The sequence below is a fragment of the Colius striatus genome, chromosome 3 (assembly GCF_028858725.1).
Source record: "Colius striatus isolate bColStr4 chromosome 3, bColStr4.1.hap1, whole genome shotgun sequence".
NCBI lineage: Eukaryota > Metazoa > Chordata > Aves > Coliiformes > Coliidae > Colius > Colius striatus.
In genome coordinates, this window is record NC_084761.1 from 5366841 (window position 1) to 5389006 (window position 22166).

General features: G+C 47.8%; 3 protein-coding genes across 7 annotated transcripts in view; 2 read left to right on the forward strand and 1 right to left on the reverse strand.

Moving 5' to 3' along the window:
* The window catches only part of ABAT (4-aminobutyrate aminotransferase), a 56720-nt gene extending 48029 nt beyond the window's left edge, over positions 1–8691 (forward strand). For all 3 annotated transcript variants that reach the window (XM_061993010.1, XM_061993009.1, XM_061993008.1), the window contains 7 exons: positions 243–306; positions 919–1067; positions 2057–2194; positions 3319–3486; positions 4182–4328; positions 5273–5384; positions 6614–8691. In XM_061993010.1, coding sequence (XP_061848994.1) covers positions 243–306; positions 919–1067; positions 2057–2194; positions 3319–3486; positions 4182–4328; positions 5273–5384; positions 6614–6735 — 900 coding nt within the window. In that variant the 3' untranslated portion in view covers positions 6736–8691. The remainder of the gene's footprint in view (positions 1–242; positions 307–918; positions 1068–2056; positions 2195–3318; positions 3487–4181; positions 4329–5272; positions 5385–6613) is intronic.
* A 509-nt stretch (positions 8692–9200) lies between these two features.
* Positions 9201–11823, reverse strand: TMEM186 (transmembrane protein 186). 2 transcript variants are annotated; one of them, XM_061993012.1, is made up of 2 exons: positions 11790–11823; positions 9201–10851 (listed from the first exon to the last, which is right to left on the reverse strand). In XM_061993012.1, exon 2 carries the CDS (start codon positions 10787–10789, stop codon positions 10082–10084), a length of 708 nt encoding a protein of 235 aa, XP_061848996.1. In that variant the 5' UTR covers positions 10790–10851; positions 11790–11823; the 3' UTR covers positions 9201–10081. The 2 variants fall into 2 exon arrangements, with proteins under 2 accessions (XP_061848996.1, XP_061848995.1); XM_061993011.1 differs by having other exon boundaries at positions 9201–10822; positions 11790–11815.
* Positions 11824–11869: 46 nt separating this feature from the next.
* Positions 11870–21406, forward strand: PMM2 (phosphomannomutase 2). Of its 2 annotated transcripts, XM_061993939.1 has the most exons (8): positions 11870–11961; positions 12220–12331; positions 13452–13528; positions 15054–15145; positions 15868–15967; positions 17178–17253; positions 18347–18462; positions 20272–20441. In XM_061993939.1, the coding sequence occupies exons 1-8, from the start codon at positions 11890–11892 to the stop codon at positions 20374–20376; spliced, it is 750 nt and encodes a 249-aa protein (XP_061849923.1). In that variant the 5' UTR covers positions 11870–11889; the 3' UTR covers positions 20377–20441. The 2 variants fall into 2 exon arrangements, with proteins under 2 accessions (XP_061849923.1, XP_061849922.1); XM_061993938.1 differs by lacking the exon at positions 17178–17253 and having other exon boundaries at positions 20272–21406.
* The last annotated feature ends 760 nt before the right edge of the window (positions 21407–22166 follow it).

The window sequence follows — 22166 nt, forward strand, 5'->3', positions numbered from 1 at the left end:
GGTGAAGGGGAGCCCAAGTACATCCTTTTGTTCAGTTTGGGAACGTCACCAGTGAGGTCAGGCAGTTTTCGGGGGGGACAAATGCATGTGTTTCAATGGGGAAATACAGGAGTTTGGGGTGTCTGGGGAGGGAAATGGGTGGGCAGTCTGGGGGTGCCAGGGCTGTGGAGCTGTGGCAGTGCCACGCTCACCTGCCCACCTCTGTGCTGAGCTGTGTGTGCTGTGCTCTGCTCTGCTTGCAGCCCCCCGGCTGCCCCGACTACGCCATGCTCTCCTTCATGGGCGGCTTCCACGGGAGGACCATGGGTAAGGACCCCGTGCCCCAGCAGCACTGCCTGCCCCTGCCCTGCTCTCAGCCCCTGCACTATGCTGTTGTCTCACTGCACTTTCCCTCAGACAGCCCTAGCAGAGAAGGGGGAGGGTATTTGAGTGACAGTGGGAATTAATTTTACATCCTTTTTTCCATGTGTTTTCAGAAGGTCCCTTATTTTCCTTCTGAGTCCAAAGTCTCCTGCCTGTACTGGTGTAAACATCTAACTCCTGGAGTTAGATCACCACAGTATACAAACAAGATGCCGTTTTTACCACTCAATCCCCGTTCTAAACATGTTACCCAGAAATGCTGTAACCCTGAGCTTTGCAGCAGCTGAGATGGCTTTCACCTGGTCAGGCTGACAGCAGCTCACCTGCTCAGTTCTGGAACAGAGCATGTGGAAGCTGCTGCTTAAAAGCTAGAGCAAGCCACTGAAGCTTGACTAAATCCAATTACCCAGTATTTCAGAAAATAAAGTGGAAACACAGAGCAGTTAAGAGAATTCCACAGGCCTGGTGTCAGGCAATTTTTCACCCCTTGGTAGCTCTTTTTCCTGTATTGTTCCTAGACACATATTGTTTTAATTTGTGCTGTTCTGGGTTTAGGTTGCTTAGCTACAACTCACTCTAAAGCAATTCACAAACTGGACATTCCATCACTGGACTGGCCTATTGCTCCCTTTCCAAGGCTAAAGTACCCTCTGGAAGACTTTGTGAAGGAGAATCAACAGGAAGAAGCCCGTTGTTTAGAGGAGGTAAAAAATTCACTGGCAGCTTTCTGTTCTTGTTTGGAAAGAAGGACTAAGTGTTGGTAGGATTAACTCCTTTTCACTGAAAGAATGTTTGCAGGGATTGGAACAGCATGTCATTAAAGCAGCTCCTGTTGTTTAGGGTCGGTTTGTCTTTGCCTGTCAGAGAACAGCCACTGTGCTGTCACATGGATCATACCAAAGTGGAAGTTCACGTGCAGAAGGAGTTCCTTATGTCCCAGTGAACCTCTCTGCCAGATCTTGCAAGGGGATGTGGGCTCAGAGAGAGCACAGGGTGTATAATCCTCTGCAAAAAGAACCTGTAACATGATTTCAGGGTTTTCAGCTTGTGGCTGCAGGGAACAGGTGGGCAGGGAAGGGACACTGTGCCTTCCCTACAGCAGGAGAAGGGCAGGATGGGCACAGCCTGAGGGAGAAGGGACTCCAGGAACTGGAACCACAAGATTCTCTGTTAGGCTCTGGGGATCAAGGCTCTGTCACTTCCAAGGGTGAACCCTTCAGAGGGTTGGTGGGTCTGTGGCCACCCCTGCAGCTGTGTGGGCTGCAGCACCCTGCCCCGCTGCAGCAAGGGGCTGGATGCAGATGCTGGTGAAGAGGCTGCTTATTCAGCCCTGCCTGACTTCCCAGCAGAGGGAAGCACAGCAAATCCCTGCTGTGTTTGCTCCACAGTAGCTGGGGGCCAGGGGCAATTGTGATGCAAAATAATCAGTCCACTGATTTTAAGCCCCAAAAGGCCGAGTGCATTCTTTGAAAGTCTGTGATTGTCTGCAGGAGCTGTCAGGAGTATTACTGAAATGTGAATGACTTAAATGGTAAATGTTGGAGGAAGTACTGAATCCCTTGTGCTTCCTGACACCTTCCTAGCCAGGGAAGTCTGTGGAAAGTGGAAGTTCTGTTGCTGAGATCTAACCTTTCTGGGAGGAAATGTGTGACTGTCCAGAAAGGAGAATGTACCACAACTGTTTGATTTACAGGTGGAAGACCTGATTGTAAAGTACAGGAAAAAGAAGAAGATTGTGGCTGGAATCATTGTGGAACCAATACAGTCAGAGGGTGGGGACAATCATGCTTCAGATGACTTCTTCAGAAAGCTACGAGATATTGCCAGAAAGGTAAGAAAATCTTTCCCTCTTCACCCAGTGGTAGCTGTATGTGCACATGCAGATACTTCTTGGTGTCTCCAGAGGCTTTGCCCCGTGCCCCAGGCTCTCTGGGAGCTTGGCAGGCCTCCTTAGTGGCAGCTGGGAAGGTTTTGTACGTGTGTTCAGATACAAGCAGCCCCTTGGCACACAGGATTTCCTTTTCCACTTGATGCACAGAGTGGTGGCCTCAGTCTGAGAAATTTTCTTCTAATGTCCAAGTGAGAGACAAATGACTCTGGTTCATTAAGTGTGGATTTTGCAGTAGTGCTCTTTAAATGGTAATGCCAATTTCTTGAGGGAGTTCAATCAAATCAGAAGAGGCAGGTTTGGAAGAGGGTGTTTGTGGGTTCTTTTTGTTGATGCTTGGTTTTAATTGCAAAAAGAAATGAAACACACATTGAGTCCCACCATAGTGCTGATGTTCCAGTAAAGCAATGAACAGGACAGATGACACTTGGAATGTGAAGTTCCCTGTTTAGAAGTGATGATCCTCAGTAACACCTACGTCATGCTTCTTTCCCCCTTAAGCATTTGTGTGCTTACAGAGAAGGGCACGGGTGTCATTTGGGAAATCCTGTAGTGCAGCTTTCCCATTGTTAACAGCTGCTCCTGCAAGGGTGACCCAGGAGCTAAGGTGAAATGGAAAGGTTTGCCTTGGCTAAACGAGATGGCTGCCAAAAGTACTCACCAATTGCTTTTAATTACAATATCATGGCTCAGATTGGAGGCACAGACTTACTTCAAACTCTAGAAATGATATTCTGTCTCCCTCAGAGGCTTTGGAAAGTGCCACCTAGACTCCTCAGATGTTTACAGGTATCCCCTAGAAACGTTAAGTCTTCATAGGAACATGCACTGTGTGAGTTTGGGTAGAAAATACATTTTTAGTGCATTTCTGAAATAAACAGCAGGAGCTTTCATTGGGAAATCGAAGGCACAGTGGGTCCATTGGTAGGGGGGTTGACGGCAGAGTTGGAGCAGTGAAGGGAGAGGAAGGAGGGAGGTTGCATGTAATGGGCTTGTATTTATCTGCTCACTAAGGGAGGTGATGGAAATGAAAGCTCACCCCCTGCTCTGTGCATCCATCTCTGCAGCACGGCTGTGCCTTCCTGGTGGACGAGGTGCAGACGGGAGGTGGCTGCACAGGAAAGTTCTGGGCACATGAACACTGGGGCCTGGATGACCCAGCTGATGTGGTGACGTTCAGTAAGAAGATGATGACAGGAGGATTCTTCCACAAAGAGGAGTTCAGGCCAAATGCTGTAAGATTTTTTTCAGTGACAGCTGGCACTCTGCGCTAGTTGGTGACCTGCTGAGGAACTGGAATGTCCCTGGAAGAGACCAGCAGGTTCAGCTGGACGGAGCTGCTGTGTCACAGACACACGCTTTGTGCTCGCACAAAAGTTGTGGTCACTTCCTCACTTCAATTCCAGTTGTGTCAGTCACAAAGGTCATGAAGCACTGGGAGGGAGTGAAGGACTGGGTTTAGCCTAATGAGCTAACCTTCAGTACAAAACCCCACCACAAACTGACACCTTTCTCTAGGGCCACCTGGTATCATCAGAGCTGAGGTGTCAGAGTGATGGGTTCTGGCAGCAACATTTCTCCTGTGCACTCAGGACATTTTAGATGTAATAAATGAAAGGGGGAAAAATTATGGGGAGAATATAAAGCTTGAATGTAAATGCTGTACAGATGATGCTCATTTCCATGTCATCTATAGCCATGTTTCAATGAGATGTCAGGGCATTTGTAGCATAAAGTAGTTGCCCTTTGTTTCTGCCCAGCAGGACAGCTGTGTTTTGCTCTTGGAACAAAAACAAGGGGGTGGGTGAGATAAGTGCATCCCATTTCTCACACCAGCTGTCTGCATTACCATTTGATGGCTTGCTTTTCTTTTATGATGGTGATTTGCCTGTTAACATGTACCACAACTCTCTCTCCACCCTTTCCCCAGCCCTATCGGATCTTTAACACCTGGCTTGGAGATCCATCCAAGAACCTCATGCTTGCTGAGGTCATTAAGGTTATTAAAAGAGAAGACCTTCTAAACAATGCAACCCACGCTGGGAAAGCCCTGCTGACTGGGCTGCTGGATCTACAGGTAAATACCTGCAGGGGCTACAGAGCAGGGAAATTTGTTCATCAGGTAGCATCTGACCCCATCCAGTTTAAACACTGGGACAGAGGAACTCCAACTGGGGACTAGACCATAATAGTCACTTGCACATTGAGGTACTTCAGTGAAAGCCTGAATAACTGGGTCCCATTTGGAGTGAAGTAAACTTTGTTTTATTGATTTAGGAGTGACAGGTTTATACAGCTTAAGCCAAAATAAAGGGTGAGTCCCCAAAATACCTGAAGGTATGAAGTGCAGCTAGTTAATTTTGCTATTAGTCTCTTACCCCAAGCATTTAATTCTCCCAAAAGTTCTTTTTAAAGGAAAGCACCTTCATATTTTGTTACAATTCCATTGGGCTGTTGAAACAAGAAAATTGTAGCTTTCCCTCCCTTGACTAAGGGAAGTTTCTCACAGCTTCAACTGTGGGGGCCCAGGTGAGCAGAACCAGACAGGCATTTTTTGAAGAGCAGGCTTGCAAATGCTCACCCCCCTAAAAGGCATTTTGCACATGATAAACCCAAATAGTCTCTGCTCTCTCCACAACTCCAAGGCACAGCAGCAGGAAAGCACAAAAAAGTATCATCTTCATACTTTGTAGGGTCAGGATACACCCAGTACTATCCAAAAAGGGTTACTCTTACAAAAGATGAGGGTTGTACTTGATAGTAAGTGCAGCAGGTAATACTGGCAAGTGTCTTTACACTCACTTCAGGAGGCTCCAAGCGAGGTTTTCCTTGACCCAGCTCAGGGGTGCAAATTCACCCTCAGGGGTTTTTTGGCTCTGTGAGGAGAGGCCCTGCTGTTGGCTGCACCACAGGGCTAGTCAGGGCTTTGGCAGGAGGGGCTGTGCAGGGCCCAGGCTATCTAAGAGAGAACTGGGGCTTTCCCTCCTTCCTGCCATCCTCCTGCCACATCTCTCTTTGCAGGCTCGTTACCCCCATCTGATCAGCAGAGTGAGAGGAAGAGGAACATTCTGTTCGTTTGACACTCCAAATGATGCAACTAGAAACAAGTTAATCACAATAGCCAGAAACAAAGGTAAGGAAGTGTGTGTGTGTGGACTGGCTTCAGCTGACAAGCACTAACACCTGTAACACCTTACATTTTCCTTTTTCAAGGACAGAAGTGATGTTGTGATCAAAGCTTTAGACTTTTCTGGATATACTTGTGTTTTCAGAGGCATCAGCCCAGGCTGTGGCACGCTGTATGTTCACCTTTAGCTCTGAGCTTACTGGAAAAGATGGACGTAGGGCATGAGGTTCATGACATCACTCTCACGTTCTCCTGCAGTGACCAGAGGTGCACCTAAGCACAACTTACTTCTGGAAACAGATCAGGCAGGTTAGAAAGTTAATGGAACTGTTGCTCAGGGAAACGCAGGGAAAAAACATAAGAACTTTATAGAACACCAAATAATGAAGTGTAACAAGTTGTCTAAAGTAGGCCCAGACCTACAGCTACATCCCTGTCTTACCACAGAGCCCTCAGCCAGCTGTAGACAAGCCCAGGTATCAGGGGGTGGGGGAGAACCTTCTGCTTTGAAGCCTGACATTCTCTGAACATAACTGTGTGTGGGCCCTGGGTTTCCCACTCTGTTTTTGCTGTTATTCCTGTCTGTTGAAAGGAGCAGCCAGGATACACCTAAACTGTTATGAAAGCAGAGTTTGAGGGTGTAGAAGACATTGTTTTGTTTGTTGGAAGGGAGAAAAGGCAGGCAGTTTGTGTCATGGTAGCCCAAGGCCATGCTTAGTGCCAGGGTAAGCTCAGCTCAGTGGTGTGGATTTTTGTTGCTCACAAACATTTCAAAGAATTAATTGATTTTGGGCTAAAACAAACCCAACCAAACCCTAAGCAAACCATGCACGTGGTTTGTCAGCACTGAGATATTTTAGCTTGTTGTAATTAAAAGCTCATTAGTTTATAAACAAAATTGCAAAGAAACCGACTGTGTTGTCTTGTGGCAGCGAGGCTGTTCCCCGGTAGGGTATTGCAGGCTGAGGTCTGGGATGCTGGCTTAGCTCTGCACTGGCTGGAGCCCTTCCACTGACCTTGGGATTAGTCCTGTACAGAGCAGCTACAGACACCCACAGGCTGCTCCTGAGTCGCTGTGACGCTCAAGGCTGCTGTGCACCACGGGCTGTGTGCTGGATCCCTGTGGGCTTTGCTCTGAGGGGGTGCTGCTGGTGAACCTCAGCCAGGGAGCAGCATTTTCTGGCTCCTTGGCTGAGGTGGATATACCTGGAGGCCCCATTCTCTTCTCGTTGCAGGGGTCGTGCTGGGAGGCTGCGGCGACAGATCCATTCGCTTCCGTCCAACGCTGATCTTCAAGGATCACCACGCACACCTCTTCCTCAACATTTTCAGTGACATCTTAGCAAATTTCAAGTAAACAGCAGTCCCCTCGCACTGAAGTTAGTCTGCATTAATTCATGTCTTCTCTACTTACAAGATAAGTGTAAAGTCATAAACTAAGGTTTGTGTTCTCAACCCAGGCAGAGCATTGGCACTGGTCACCAGCAGGTAGGTGCAGCTGTCCCACACTGTTGAGTTGGTAGAAGCTGTGGCACTCCATCTTCTGGCTTGGGTCACACTGATTACAGAGTCCCCTCTACATTCATGGCCATGACTACCTGATTGTCTAATATGGCCCAGTACAGCCCCTTTCCAGAGGTAACCCCAGCAGATGCACTCTCGTGCCCGGCAGCAGCAGCCCGTACAATGCAGCGCGTGAAGCTACACGCCTGCCAGTCAGAAAGTGCCATTCCCTGCTGGCAGCTGGTACCCAGTGGGTGTTCCAGGGAGAGCTCTGCTTCCCACCACTGCCAGGACAAGCGCTTTACACAGCGATTCCCAGCGCTGCTCCCTTGGGCAGGGCCATCTGCCCCAGCAGCTGGAGCAGGGGCCAGCGGCTGCTCCGGGCCTGGCCCCACCTGCAGCACTGGAAGGAACTGAAGGTCTGGTCCTTCTTTCCTCAGCCTGGAGATTAAAACTCTTGACTTCTTCTACAATCAGACCTATACAGATAAAACTATACCCTTAAGTATGTGATTTGACAAAGCTTAGAAAAACATGTGAAGCACATTACTTCCACCTCTGTCCGCAATCTAGACTGGTCTGAGATCATGTTGCCATCTGCCATAGCCATGGATTTCTCTTCTACAAGCTCTAGGTGAATACTTGAGGTGTTTTGTAAACTACAGGATTGCTTGATCCTAGCCATTACCTGATATCAGAGCCACTACAGTGAAGGCAGAGTCCTAATTGCACATTTACAATGCAAAGTAATTCTATTTTTGTTCTGATAGTTTATTCGAAGTCACTGATACTTCAGAGACCTTCTAGAAAGCCACATGATCGGAAAGAGTCAACAGTTCATTAATTTGTTTCTCTTCAGAGGTGTTTTGGATGTCTCTCTGTGTACTCTTTACTGTTTGCTTGAACTAGGTCTGGTGCCTTTTTTCCCTCTCAGCTAGCAAGCACTTGGATTTTGCTTACTGAGCTGAACTTTGTGTTGTGCACCAAAAAAACAGGGACCATGGTGGGCTTTACAGTTGCCCAGTTAGGATCTGACCACAATTTTTAAGTACCTGATGTGAGAGAGCAGCTAAGATTCACACCTTGAATACACTTGCCAAAATGTGAAAGGTTTCTTACCTGCTTTGAGAAGTGGTTTTCCCATTGGGTTTCTTGAGTGCTGGTACTGGTAAACTCAAGCACACTCACTAGCTTCAAAATAAAGGGGTTTCTGTCAAGCTCTCTGCAGAAACCCCAGTTCTGGGACCAGCTGGTCAGAACCTGAGCGGGTTTTTGAGCAGACGTTGCAGAAGTCTGGGGGAAGGACTAATAAACTGGTGTTAACAAAAGCTCATTGTCACTGCTGTCCTCGTAAGCATGTTGTCAGCAAGGGGAAGGTCAGACCGAGAACTGTGTTTGACAGCATCTTGGGAACTGGTTTATTCAACATATCAGTGCAGTAGCAGTAGTAAATGTCTCTAGCAAGTCTCTAGCTTTTACAGAAGCGAAGGTCCAGTACTTTGAAGTCTTACCACATCTTCACTTTTGTTATGGATACTCTAGGTGTTTTTATAATTTTTACTGACACTCAGTAACTGTCTAATTGTGTCCAACACCTTGATGAAACCACGTTAGAGGGTAACATAGGAAGCACTGCAGCTGAAGCATATGAAGTTAATATTGTTTACAGCATACTGTGGACAGTGCCAAATAAATGTCTGAACAAATAGCTAACTACACTTCATGGTGTAACTAGTAACTGTGCACAGATTCATAACAAATGACATCTCACCTGTAATCAGTATTCTTAAATAAAATATTTATAATTGAACTTCTCCCAGGCTCCTCATTTACACCCAGTACTTGCCTTCCCTGACTTGCCTATTGAATCAACTCTTAGGAAAGTAAACCTCCAGAAACCATGGTATGAGCATTATTGTCCACTGTGTTTTGCTGCCATTTCTCTTCCCCTTTGGGTAGTGCTGTACCACACAGGTACTTGCCAAGATTTAAAACAATGAGCCCTCATTAGGGAAACTTCAACACAAATAAATAACCAATCCGGGTTTGCCTGTGTTTACCTCTGTGACTTACCTGCACCTACCCGTCCTGCCAGAGGTTTCAATATAGCTGAGGGAAAAATGGGGAAAAGAACCCTCCCCCTTCCCGTCTTGGTGAGGGTCAGTTTATCTGCCAGTTTCAAACGAAGCAGCAGCTACAAGAGCAGTGGCAGGAGCTCACTTGCTTCATTTGGGGAATAGGGAGTGGAAACAGTATTTGACAAGGGAGCTTTTGATGATAAGATACGCCCAAATGAGTAAACACATCAAGGGACAGGGATGGTCTTCACAGGAGACTGCTTCATTCACAGAGTCTAAGATAACTTCAGTAACATTTACTGAAGCTTCCACATCTCGAGTATTACAGCACTGATTAAATGTCACACACACAACACAAACATGAATATATGCAAAGAGGACAAGTAGTTCCAAATTTTCAGATGGCCAGTGGGCCCCAGACTGAAGGCAGTAGCACAGACTGCCCCTGTAACCCACAGCATGCTCGTTTAGGAGTGGTCTTCCCCAACTCCAATGGGAAAGCCGTTTCTGTGAGAGGCTCCTGAAGTGCCACCCCAGTCTTTAACCAAGCCTGACAGCTCAACTGGCAATGTGTCCTGCAACGTCTTGCATGTTCTGTTCACATGCACACTCCCACGCCCCTTCCTCAGCACTGTATGGTGTTCTCCCAGTTATCTCCATTTCACAGCATGATCTGTCTGACATCCAGCATTAAACCCTATCTCACTCATACATAACAGCAATCATTTCAGAGGCTTCCCAGTCAACCTAACATTCGCTAAAAGGAACAGTGAGTTTAAAGGGAGGATGCTCTGGCAGTTACTGTAACTTCAAGAGTTCTGCTGAAACAGTTGGGGTCAGCAGCAGTAATTTGGCCTCCTGCTGCCTGTTCAGAGCGGGATGGGTGAGGCTCGGAGCTGCTGGTGACCACACTCCACACGCATCGCTGTATCCAACACAGGAGACGCTGCTCGCCCCTTAGGCTGCAAGGACAGTCACTCCCATGGACTGTTCCACTTTCTGAGGGCACTTACCAGCAGGCTTGGCATAGGAAAACAACAGAAGTGTGTTGGTTTGATAAACTCATCAGACTTCATGGAAGAATTAGCACAGTGAACATGCAACATGGAAGATCGCTGCAAATCACCTGCTGTGTTGCTCAACTTCTCCAAATATTTGGGCAAACTTCTGTCTGTCTACAATGTGGCCAAACTTAATAGTAAAATACAAAACATCTGTGCTATCATACCGCTTGAACTGGAGAAGCAGCTCCCCTTTGCTATCTCCAACTTCATCCAAAGGCATCACTGTCTCGATGGGACAGTAAATGTCATTCCGTCTTCCCCAGAAGCTCAGGTGGGCCACTCTGACAGTACGGCCACTTTCATTTAAGTAGATTAATCCAATAATCCGCCTGAAAAAGTAGCTCATACTATACAACATTGCACCAGCAAAGAGTGCAATGCCAGTTGTATAGAAGAGGATGTTCTGAGAAACCTGGTCTTGTAGGTAAAGGTAGCAGATGGGAGGCAACGTGACCATGGTAGTGGCAGTCTGTAACAGCTTCAGCCTGGACAGCACCCGGCAGTGCTTAATCCCTGGGAACCTGTAGACCAGTTTGAACTCCTCTGTCTTCTCCTCCTGTCGGACCACAGCAGCAGAGGCCGAATGGCACAGGCACACAGATGGCTCTCGCTGTCTCCCAAGGCAATCAGCACCACCATTAACTCGTTGGTTTCGTGGCTGCAAACACTCCCCTGTGCCAAAAAGCCAGGGTGGGTGAGCTTCTTCCTTTTTCCATGACCTTGTCCAGAGCGCATTTTGTAGACATCTCCCAAAAGATGGGGCCATGCAGACTTTAGTCCTAATCCTGCAGAGCTCAGCCTACAAGGAAATATTCCCACAGGTCATCACTTGAGTCATCTTTATAACTGAATCACATTTAGCTCGCAATCTGTTCCTTTGGGAACCTAAAGACAGCAAGTGTAAGCCCCAGCTCACTGAAACAGAATCACAGAATGAGAAGGGAAGGGACCTCTAGAGATCATCCAGTGCTAGACTCACTACTAAAGCAGGTTCAGCTCAGGTCACACAGGAACGTGTCCAGGAGGGTTTTGAAAACCTCCAGAGAAGCCTCCAGACCCGATCTGGGCAGCCTGGGCCAGGGCTCCCTCACCCTTACAGTAAAGAAGGTTCTGCTCATGTTCCAGTGGAACTTGCTGTGTTCCAGCTTGTGCCCGTTACCCCTTGTCCTGTCACAGGGTGCCACAGAAAAAGACTGGCCTTTCCTCATCAGAGAGATGTTCCAGTCTCCCGGTGGCCCTGTGCTGGCCCCTCTCCAGCAGTTCCCTGTCCCTCTTGACATGGGGACCCAGAACTGGACACAGGACTCCAGCTGAGGCCTCACCAGGGCAGAGCAGAGGGGGAGCAGAACCTCCCTCGACCTGCTGCGCACACCCCAAAGCCTCATACCGAACCGCAGCGTTATGCCAGGCCAGTGGCGCGGCTGCCAGCATCCCTCCCCGCAGACGAACAGGGAAAACGCCGCCGTCCGCGCCCACACGCGGCCGCATCACTCGGGGACGTGCCCCCGGGGGCAGCCGACGGCAACGGTGCGGGCGGATCGGCGCGGGCAGCAACCACGCCGCCCCCTCCCCGCCGTCCGGCCCCGGCCCCGAGGCGCTGCCCGCGGCCGGCCCCGCCGCACGCCGAGGCGCGGCCCGTACGTGCCGCTGCCGCCTCACGGGCGGCACCGCTCGGCCCGCGCCCAGCCCCGGGGACGGGACGGAGGAGAAGGGCACGGCTCCCCTCCCGCCGCCCGTGCCGCGCCACGCCGCGCCGCCGCCCTCACCAGCGCCATGTCTCCGCCGTCCCGCCCCGTCCCGCGCCTGCGCCGCGCCCCGGCCCCTCCCGCTTCCCGGCGGCCCCCGCAGCGCCACGGGTCGCGGGCCATGGCGCCGCCGCCTGCCGCCGCCGCTCTGTGCCTGTTCGATGTGGACGGCACCCTGACCGCCCCGCGCCAGGCGAGTCCCGCCGCGGCCGCCCGGCCCGGCCCCGTCGCAGGGGACGCGCGGAGCGGCGGGTGCCGCGTCCCCCAGCCGGGATGCCCGACGTGCGAACGCGGGTCGCGGGTTAAAGCCCCCTCAGAACAGCCCGGCGGGACTCTCCGTGTGTCCCAAAGCTGTGCGCGGCGTTGCTGGCTCTGCGAGCTGCCGCGGGACGGAGGGGCCGGCCGCGCCCTGGGGTGCTGACAAATGTCGTTGCTTTCTTTTGGAACCTAGAAAATCACGGCGGAGATGGCGGCGTTTCTGCAGCAGCTGCGCACGAAGGTGAAAGTAGGGGTCGTGGGCGGCTCGGATTTTGACAAGATTAAGGAGCAGCTGGGCGATGACGGTGAGGACGGCGGCTGATGCAATCCCGGGGCTTACGGGGAAGTGGTGATACGGAGGCCGAGCCCCGCTCCTCCTCCTCCTTCCTTGCTGTTCACTGTTTTCACCTTGGTTGCGTTGCGCTCAGTCGATGGAATGCCCTCGCGGGCCCTTGGGAACTGTTACCTGCGGTTACATCCTGCAGAGAGCTGGGTGTGTTGTTAAGGGCTTGTGCCTATCAGTGGAACCCTGACTTTGGGGCAGTGCCTCAGGAAGGCATTTTAGCAGTGTCTGTTTTAAATGGGCCCTTGCCCACAACATTTCCATGTGCAGGCGGCTGGGTTGTCCCGCCCGTCCCTGAGGGATCTGATGGTGTTAACTGAGGTTACGATGCAGAGATGGACTCGTGCTTTAGTCCTTTGAGAGAGGCTTCCTTTTCTGTATAAAGACTGTCTTTAACGATCTGTACTTAGAGGTTCCTACCATTCTGTGGTTCCAAAGAAACACAAGGAAGAGTTTTCCTTCCCTGTTGAGGTGAGGGAGCACTGGCAGGGGCTGCCCAGATGGGTTGTGGAGTCTCCTTCTCTGGAGACATGTCAAACCCACCTGGGCAGGTGAAGGAGCACTGGAAGGGGCTGTCCAGATGGGCTGTGGAGTCTCCTTCTCTGGAGACATTCAAACCCCATCTGGATGCGTTCCTGTGTGACCTACTCTAAGTGGTCCTGCTCTGGCAGGGGATTTGCACTGGATGATCTTTTGAGGTCCCTTCCAGCCCCTAACATTCAGTGGTACTTAACTGGTGCCTCTGGTAGCCTTCTGGAACTCCCAGGGCGCTCAGAATTTGCTTGGCTTACAAGTGATCCTACATTGTAGTAAGGTGAGATGTTCTGTCACTTCCTTGCAAATGAGATGCAAGAGACATTTTCAGGAGAGGAAGAACCTTGAAGCAAAGGTAACTGAAAGGCTCCATGTGATCTGAGGTGTGTGTTAACCCTGGGGAGAAGGGAGAGTGGCTTTGACCTTGCACTGAATCTTTCTGTGCTGTATGAGCTAATGTTTGCTGTATTTTAACCTATTTCACGTGGAGGGTAATTGTCAGACATAGAGGGCAACTTCTAAGTTACTGTCTTTTTGTTTGCTTCTAGTGCTTGAAAACTTTGACTACGTTTTTCCAGAGAATGGCCTCGTGGCATACAAAGATGGGAAGCTCCTGAGCAAGCAGGTAAGTGTGAAGTTTCCAGTAACATGAAGGGGAAATTTTCTAAACAACATTTTGCTTTGTTGCTACAGTGCTGTCTTCTGTAATCACCTTTCTTCTAACTGAGGTCAGAATTGCTGCTGTTTTCATGTGTTACTTCCATCACAAGTCGTTCATTTGGTGCTCTGAGTGGTGTGATGACTGTCTGCACCTTGAGCTTTATTCTTTGGGGTATTCTCCAAACCAAAAGGTGTTGGAGTCTGGAGTGTCTGATAGAGTAAGGACAGTGCAGATCCTAGAACAGCCTTTACCTCAGCTTATCTGTAGGAAATGTGGCCCAGTCCTCTGTTCCAAGAGGTCACGTGGAAGGTGGTGTTTTGTAACTGATGTCTGTTGGGTCTCAGGGGTCAGAAAGTTTCCTGTAGATCTCTTGTAGGTGCTTTGCAGTGTTAATTGGGGGTGCATGTTCTGGTATGTTGCCTTCTAAGGCAAATACTCTAAATTAATATAACTGTATATCTGAGTCTAGAGTTCCTAATCCTAAAGCAGGCAGCCTCAGGACAGATAACTTCCTAACGTTATCCTCTCCCTCTGCTCTGCCCTGGTAAGGCCTCATCTGGAGTCCTGAGTCCAGTTCTGGGCTCCCCAGCTCAAGAGGGACAGAGAACTTCTGGACAGAGGCTAGTGCAGCACAGGGCCACCAAGATGATCAGGGGACTGGAGCATCTTCCTTATGAGGAAAGGCTGCGGGAACTGGGGCTGTTCAGCCTGGAGAAGAGAAGGCTGAGAGGACCTTACAAGTATTTAAAAGGTGCATGTCAAGAGGATGGGGCAGCACTACTTTCTTGTGTCTTGAGTGACAGGACTAGGGGTAAAGCTGGGACACAAGTTCCACTTAAACATAAGAAGAACCTTCTTTACTCTTAAGGGTGAGGGAGTCCTGGCCCAGGCTGCCCAGGGAGGGTGTGGAGGCTCCTTCTTGGGAGGTTTCCAAACCCACCTGGACATGTTCCTGTGCCCCCTGATTGAGGGGAAGCTGCTTTAGCAGCGGTTTGGGCTGGATGGGCTTTGCATGGCCCTTCCAACCCCACCATTCTGGGATTCTGTAATCACCTTCATTGGTTCACCATAAGTAAGAGAGGTTAAAGCTTGCCCTGGTCCTGCCTGGAACTGCTGCCCTGAGCTGTGGTCCCCAGTTTGCTGCAGTAACAGTCTCTGTTTCTTCACGCTTGGCTACAGTACCATTTGCTGCGACGTTTTGTCTAGGTCTGCTGTCTTTGGCCCACAGTTTGCTTCTAAAGCAGAGACTAGTAGGAAGTTGTGTTCATGAGAGTTTGCTGTTAAGGTTTGAAAAAAAAGCCCACAAAGAAACCCAAAAGAAAACTGAGAGCCTTTGGTTAGTACCGTGTGTGCACCTGTGGCAGTTACTTACAGCAGCCACGTTTCTGTGTGCCAGTAACTGCACCACACAACCTTGTGTTTTCCATGTGACTTGCTTTTAGAACTTCAAATTCTGGACTTTTGGTTGAGTGATATTTTGTTTTGTTAGAGCATTCAGGGCTACCTGGGTGAGGACATACTTCAAGATCTAATCAACTACTGCCTGAGTTACATTGCGAAGATAAAACTGCCCAAGAAAAGGTAGGTGCATGCACACATCTCACTGTGGCTGTGGTGTCCCTGTTGCAGTGTTGAGCATCAACACTGTATCAGCACAAAATGAGTCATTTGTGGGTTTAGAATGTTGTATATATAAAACAGAGCTCAATCTGTGCATACAAAGGCAAGCTCCCAGCTGGAACACAGGATCTGAAATAGCAATTCCACGATTTTATTCAAGAGGGAAGGGGGTTCAGTTTTGAAGTAGGAGTGTTCCCTTTTGAATGGAGCAGCATAATGTTTTCCAGAGATGAGGAGTGTGTGGTAAGATCAGTTCTGTGGGACGTGTGAGGGTGCAGCTGCTCAAGGCATTTACACACACCATATGTGAGGGGAGCTGGAAACACTCCTGAGATTGCTCAGAGCTTTGCAGCTTCACCCCAGAGCTGACAGATTAGTCTGTCAGGGGCTGAGGATCAGGCTGGCAGGGTGCTCCAGGAATACTTTTAAAGCCAAATCATACTTTTAAAAGTCAGTAATGATGATGTTGAGGTTGCCAGATTCAAAGAAGAGTCCAAAAGGCTCCTTGGTGCCAGAGGTCTTGGCTCCTACACGTTTGGGGTTTTGTGCATACACAAAACCTGAGAGGCTGAAGCAGACATCTGATTCCCATTGTCTTCAGAATTAAACCAGTTCATTGTGATATTCTATGTTTTGAGCAATTTCTCATCTGTTTTCTGTCTTGTTAATCGATTCTCTTTCAGGGGCACTTTTATTGAGTTCCGAAATGGGATGTTGAACGTGTCCCCCATTGGAAGAAGCTGCAGCCAAGAAGAACGAGTTGAGTTCTATGAACTTGATAAAGTGAGTTACACCCCTTGAAAAATATCCAGCTCTTCTGGAAGAGGCAGTTATGGCCAGGTTGTGATTTTTTTTAAAGTTTCTCTTACTTTGTGACCTTTTTTTTACCTTTTCAATCCTTTCCATGTGGTTTCTTTGATCAGACTTCAGGAAATACACAATAGTGGGGTTTTTTGTTGCAATAGTGATTACTTGCAGAAGGGGGAATGGGTTTGGCTCATGTTTCTTTTAACCCTACATCATAGAATGGTAGGGATTGGAAGGCACCTTTAAAGATCATCCAGCCCAACTCCCCTGCAGAGGCAGGTCCACCTAGATCAGGTCACACAGGAACATGTCAAGGTGCGTTTTGAAGACCTCCCGAGGAGGAGACTTGACACACTCCCTGGGCAGCCTGTGCCAGGGCTCCCTCATCTGAACAGTCAAATAGCTTTCCCTTATGTTTAAATGGAGCTTCTTGTGTTCCAGCTTCTTTCCATCACCCCTTGTACAGAACACCCTACCTGTGCAAGCAGGGTTCCTGGAAAACCCCCATTATAGATAAACCTATACTTATTTGGAGTGACCTTAAGTATACCTGCTCATATCTATTCAAATGAATAAAAGTATTCCTTTGCCTACCAACTCCATAAAGCCTCTTAGAGGAGAATTTAAAGGCTGAAATCAAACTATTCACCCTTTATTTTCAGTTGTACACAGCTAAACTGTGCAAGGCTGAAACAAACCCGAGCCATGGGATCCAGGTTCTGTTTCCTGCTACACCATAACAGCTCTGACCTGACACAAAAACCTAATTCCTCAAAAGCAGTCTTTGCCTTTGACTCAGTTAACGGATGCTGAAAGATCCCTGAGCACAAGTTGTTCTGAAAACACCCTTTTTGGAGGCTCTGGCAGCAGCAGATTAGTACTCTTGCTATGCCTCAGTCTCCCCATGCTGAATTTTACAGAGTTGATGCATAGCTTCCTTGGTATTGTAAGAGTTTCAGATAGAAAAGCAGATCTCACAGCCTGTGGGTGAAGTTTTGATCTCATTTGTTCAAGTTGGTGGCAGAGGAAAGTGGGAATACTCTGAGCATGCTTTCAGTAATACTAAAATGCAGCTGTAGCACACTGGTCCTGATCCTCAGCCTTGTGTATATTTTTGAGGTGGTTTTGGGAGTTGTCTTTATTGATGAATTCTGATGTTTGGTTGTGTTATTTTTGTCTTTAACAGAAAGAACGGATAAGGGAGAAGTTTGTAGCTGATTTGCAAAGGGAATTTGCAGGAAAAGGCCTCACATTTTCTATAGGTATCATAGTCCATTTCAAACTTTTCATAGCAGCTGAGCCCTATCCTCTCCTGGCTGTGACATACCCCATCTCATTTGTGTGACAGTTCTCTGGGGGTGGCTGCAGGCATTGCGTGCAGGACTAAACCTCTTTTCCCTCTTAGGCTTTGATTTGACGCGTTTTAATTGAAATCCATCACCAAAGAGAGTTCATTGCTTCTCAGCAGTTCGTTGTCTTCTAACGGCAGCTGTGTGACTGATTCTGCTCATTTGGAAACATTGCATGCCTCTGGTTAGTCAGAGTTGCTCCTGCAAATGAATTTTGCTCAGAAATGCTCCCTCAGTACTGTCTGAGTAGCCCTTCGTTCTTCATCTCTGTAGCTGCATCGTGTGGGAGGAAGGAAAGGAAACCCAAAAGCAAGTGCAAGCTTACAGAGAAAAGGGATAATAAGGAGAAATTAATTTTTTATTTTTTCCCCCTCTTTTAATATACTGCCACATTCTTCTCTGTTATTAATTCTCAGAATGATGCAAAAGTAGGGTTGCCCTTAGTGCTGTGGCGCTGAAACTCTTCAGGCAGCTGTAAAGTGCAACAGAGCTTTCCTAAAGCAGGTTGTAAGTACTGTTTTGACACCTGCTTCCACTGGGAAGCTGCTTTTATTGTTGGTCAAGTCCAAGGATTTGGAACTGGAACAGTTATTGTCCTCTTAGGCTGTGTTAAAAAGGCCCATTTCCTCCTTTTTCTATTCTGCAAGCTTTAGGAAGTCTTTCACATGACACATGGCTGTACATACACCAATGGCTGTGTCCATTCATGCAGTTTCTTTCTACAAGTAGAAAGATCAAATGTAATTTTTAAAAGAGGTTCAATTGGAGAGCAGGGAGTGTTTGGGAACAGGGGAAGAGTTTCATGGGTAAACACTAATCTGCAAATCACGACTGCCATATGACGTACTTTCTGTACTTGTAAGACTGAGCTCCAGGGTCTCATTGTATTTCTGTGGCTTCTGCAAAGCTCCTTGTACAAAAAAACTCTTACCTAGTTTAGGTTTTCTTTCTTACTCCTCGCTCAGAATCGTGTTCTTACACAGAGCTTGGTTCCTGTGTGTCCTAGGAGGGCAGATCAGCTTTGATGTGTTCCCCGATGGCTGGGACAAGAGGTACTGCTTGGGGATCGTTGCCAACGATGGATATAAGACTGTTTATTTCTTTGGAGATAAGACTATGCCAGTGAGTATATTGTTTTGTGTATACATTTCAGAGCACTGTAGGTTCTAACCTGTTGCCTTATGCCCAACAAGAACAGACTGTAAGCCTGGCTGTGGATGACTGGGCAGCACAGTGCAGGGACAGCTGGCAGCAGAGCTTTTCCTTCTCTTCCCTGAAGTGAACAGAGTGTTCCTGACAGACTTAATGGAGTATGTTTTTGAACTGAACTTCTGTAATTATGGTAAAAACCTTGGTGATATGACTGTGTAAAACTGGTTATCCTGTTTGGTTAATGTAGATTGATGCATCTTGTTGGCTGGTGTTTATGAAATGTATTGATTTTCCATCCAGTTTAATACTGTTCCTTTCCTAACTGCTCCTTCTGTCTCCACTCTGGGGAACTGAAAGAACATGTTATCCCTGTCCCTAGTCCTTGGGTAGAGTTGAACAACTGTGCAAGTTGTTGCAGAGGCTCTGACAAACCCTGACCAGAGACCTGACCAGAGCTAGTGAGGGCAAGGGTGGGCATGAGGGCCTGGGTGGAATTTAAGTGGTCTGTACACAGCCAAGGGATGGTGCCTCACTCAGCTTTATAAGAAAAGGCTTAGTTTTATAAGAACTTAGAGGTGGTTTGTAACTAGAAATTACAGAGAACTTTCTAGTTTTATGAACTTTAAAAGGCCATGTTTTATAAGAAGAAGACAAGCTTTAAATGAAAGGGTGTTTCCCCCTTGACACCAGCTGCAAAAAGTAATTGCCTGTCCCTCTGGCACAGTTTATGAGCAACTGATTTTAAATCCTGTAATTGGCAGTGCAGCACTATCCAAGTCCTAAAGTAGCACAAGGTGCTGCTGACTCACTGGAAAGCAGCGTGGCAAACAACATACAAAAAGTAGGTAACTGCAGGCCCTCGAGGCTCTCTCCTTGTGCTGGTGGCAGCGCCTGTGATCCCTGAGCCCTCTGAGAAAGGGTCATTCCTCCCTCTCCTGTTATTAGAACCAGCTATCAGTCACATCAGACCAGGAGCTAGCAAGGCCTAAACACTGCTGAAGGATAAACAGTCTGAGCAACAACTGAACTAAAAGGAAAGAAAACCAAGCCTTAAGGAATCAAAAAATGCCAATAAATTCCAAATCTCAGGTGCTGGTACAGTATTCTGCACCAAGCTTTACCTCTTCATATTAACAAGTAAACAATGCTTACAAATCAGTCCTAGGTTGCTATACAAAACTAAACTCATGGCTAAAATAACATCAAGAGTTTGACTATTTCATTTGCTAATGATAATGATGTGCAGGTCAGGGAGCGCTCCAAAGAGTGTTCAGCACAAGTTTCAGCACAGGTGAGCTATGAACACGTTAGGGCAACTCTCTAAATGGTGGTGTGCAGGTTTTTAGCTTTCTGGAATACAACTCAGATGTGACAATGTTGTTATGGAATGGTTTGGGTTGGAAGGGACCTACCTTAAAGATCATCTTGTTCCAAGCTCTCTGCCATGGGCAGGGACACCTTCCACTAGGCCAGGTTGATCCAAGTTCCATCCAGCCTACCTTTGAACACTTCCAGGGATGAGGCAGCCACAGCCTCTCTGGGCAACCTGTGCCAGTGCCTCATCACCCTCACAGGGAAGAACTTCTTCCTTACATGTAATCTCAACCTTCTCCCTTTCACTCTGGAGCTGTTAACCCTTGTCCTATCGCTACATGCCCTTGGCGAAAGTCCCTTCTTTCCATGTCCTTACTGCACCCCTTTTCCACCCCAGGACTGTACCCATAGGTTAAATCACATGAAATTAAATCCTCTTCTGCTTTTTGCCTTTTCTGTTTTCAGGGAGGGAACGACTATGAAATTTTCACAGACTCCAGAACACAAGGCCACAGCGTCACATCCCCACAGGACACAAGAAGAATCTGTGAAGAGCTATTTTTTAAATGAAAGACTTTTAGAATTCACACTTACCAAACGGTTAAAAGAGCTTAATAAAATATCTTCCTTCTGCAGTGGATTTGTCCTTGGTCATGAACAGGAACTGCTTTGCAGGTGGGTCATCACTGAAAGGAAAGGTGTTAATGGAAGAGAACCTTGCTGAGGGCTGGAATACAGCAGAGCTCACTTAGCACCACTCTTCCACTGTTGCCTTCTATAGAAGAACTTTGTTTTCTTTTTGTTTTTTTTCTGTTGTTGGTTTCTAAATCAACAGTGAACTCCCTTAGCTAATTAATCACATTTTAGGGAGGAGGGGAGGGGAAGGAAGAGTTGATTTAGGGTCTCACAACTGGCCTGCAAGGCTTCATGCCTAGATTTCAAAGCTGCTACTTCAAAGATGAACATTTTAGAGTTCATTGTTTTTAACATCCTACCTTGTGCTCTAAAGCCATGAATTCTAAGACAGTTGGGATTTTTATGTTTAAAACTGGAAGATGAGTAAGAGAGAAGGGTTTTATATCTGTCTGGGGGTGTGAGGATAGAACTGAGCCCCTGGTCCCTGACTTCACACGTGTTCCAGTGTGTGTCAGAGGGTGCATTGAGTCCACCACTGGACCAATTGGTGCTAAAGATGCCTCCCAGTAGAGTGGTGGTGCCAGTCACAGTGCAGTTCCCAGTCCCTATGCTTTTTACAGACTGGATTGAAATCTACAATATAAAGAAATTAATTTAGAAGTAATTAAAACAAGCATAATAGTAGCAAAAATGTATTTCTGTCACTGACCCTTCTGATCTTCCTGGCAAAAAATGAAGGGTAGATCAGAGTTTAGTACTAAGAAAAATCACCTAAACTATGTTTCCATGAAAATTCAAGTTGAAGCACGATGACCCCTAACTGTTAATATTACTTTTCTCATCTGGCATGAGGAAAATAATCTTGTATATGAAGTTTAATTTAGTAAAGGAGAATCAAATCTCATTTTAATGATGACAAATTACTATTCCAGCTTGTTTTGGCTAATAAAGTGTGTAAAGCAGAGCTGTTGTTTGCTGCCTGTCTGTACAAAGAAACCATCGGCTTCAGTCTTTCCAATTCCAAGTCTGTGTGATACTTCCACAGTGAAAATGGGGAGAGCAGAACCTGTGCATGCAAACCACAATCCCCAAAAGGGCTCACAAAAAAAGGAAGAGCTGTAATGTCCTCATGGAGCAGACTTCTGTCATCATCTAACACCAGTAGTGCAGGAGGGCTCTTGATGGACAGGCAGGTTTTAGTAGCCACTGCTTGGTGGGTACATGCACAGCTGTATCCCAGTATTTGGTTACTTTACTGCCTGGCTCCTTCCTGTATGTACAGAATTTTACCTATGCACAACATCCTGTGCAGGACCAAACCCAGATTTGTTCTCAGCCTCAGACAATCATCTGTGTGCACATACCAGATGAGAAGCAAACATTCTGTCTCTCTGAGGGGAGAAAAAAGACAAAGCAAAGCAACCCATGCTGCTTCCTTTCTTGCTTTCCCCAGAGAAAGTAAGACTTTCTCTGGTGTGAGTTTCAACAACCCAGGCAGGCCCAATCGCTCCTGCCTGCAGCAGCCCCTGCCTGCAGCAGCCCCTGCCTGCAGCAGCCCCTGCCTGCAGCAGCCCCTGCCTGCAGCAGCCCCTGCCTGCAGCAGCCCCTGCCTGCAGCAGCCCCTGCCTGCAGCAGCCCCTGCCTGCCTCCCAGCCCCTCTGCCTGTAATGCTGAAGCACCTTCAAGGCCAAGTGTGCAGAGAGCAGACTCCATACATGTGCTAA

What these genes read in the sequence shown, in the direction of transcription:
- PMM2 (XM_061993938.1), top strand. Translation starts at nt 11,890, where the DNA reads ATGGCGCCGCCGCCTGCCGCCGCCGCTCTGTGCCTGTTCGATGTGGAC. An exon ending in AGTTCTATGAACTTGATAAA is followed by an intron (nt 15,968 to 18,346) that starts GTGAGTTACACC and finishes TGTGTGTCCTAG; the next exon opens with GAGGGCAGATCAGCTTTGAT. An exon ending in TTGGAGATAAGACTATGCCA is followed by an intron (nt 18,463 to 20,271) that starts GTGAGTATATTG and finishes TTCTGTTTTCAG; the next exon opens with GGAGGGAACGACTATGAAAT.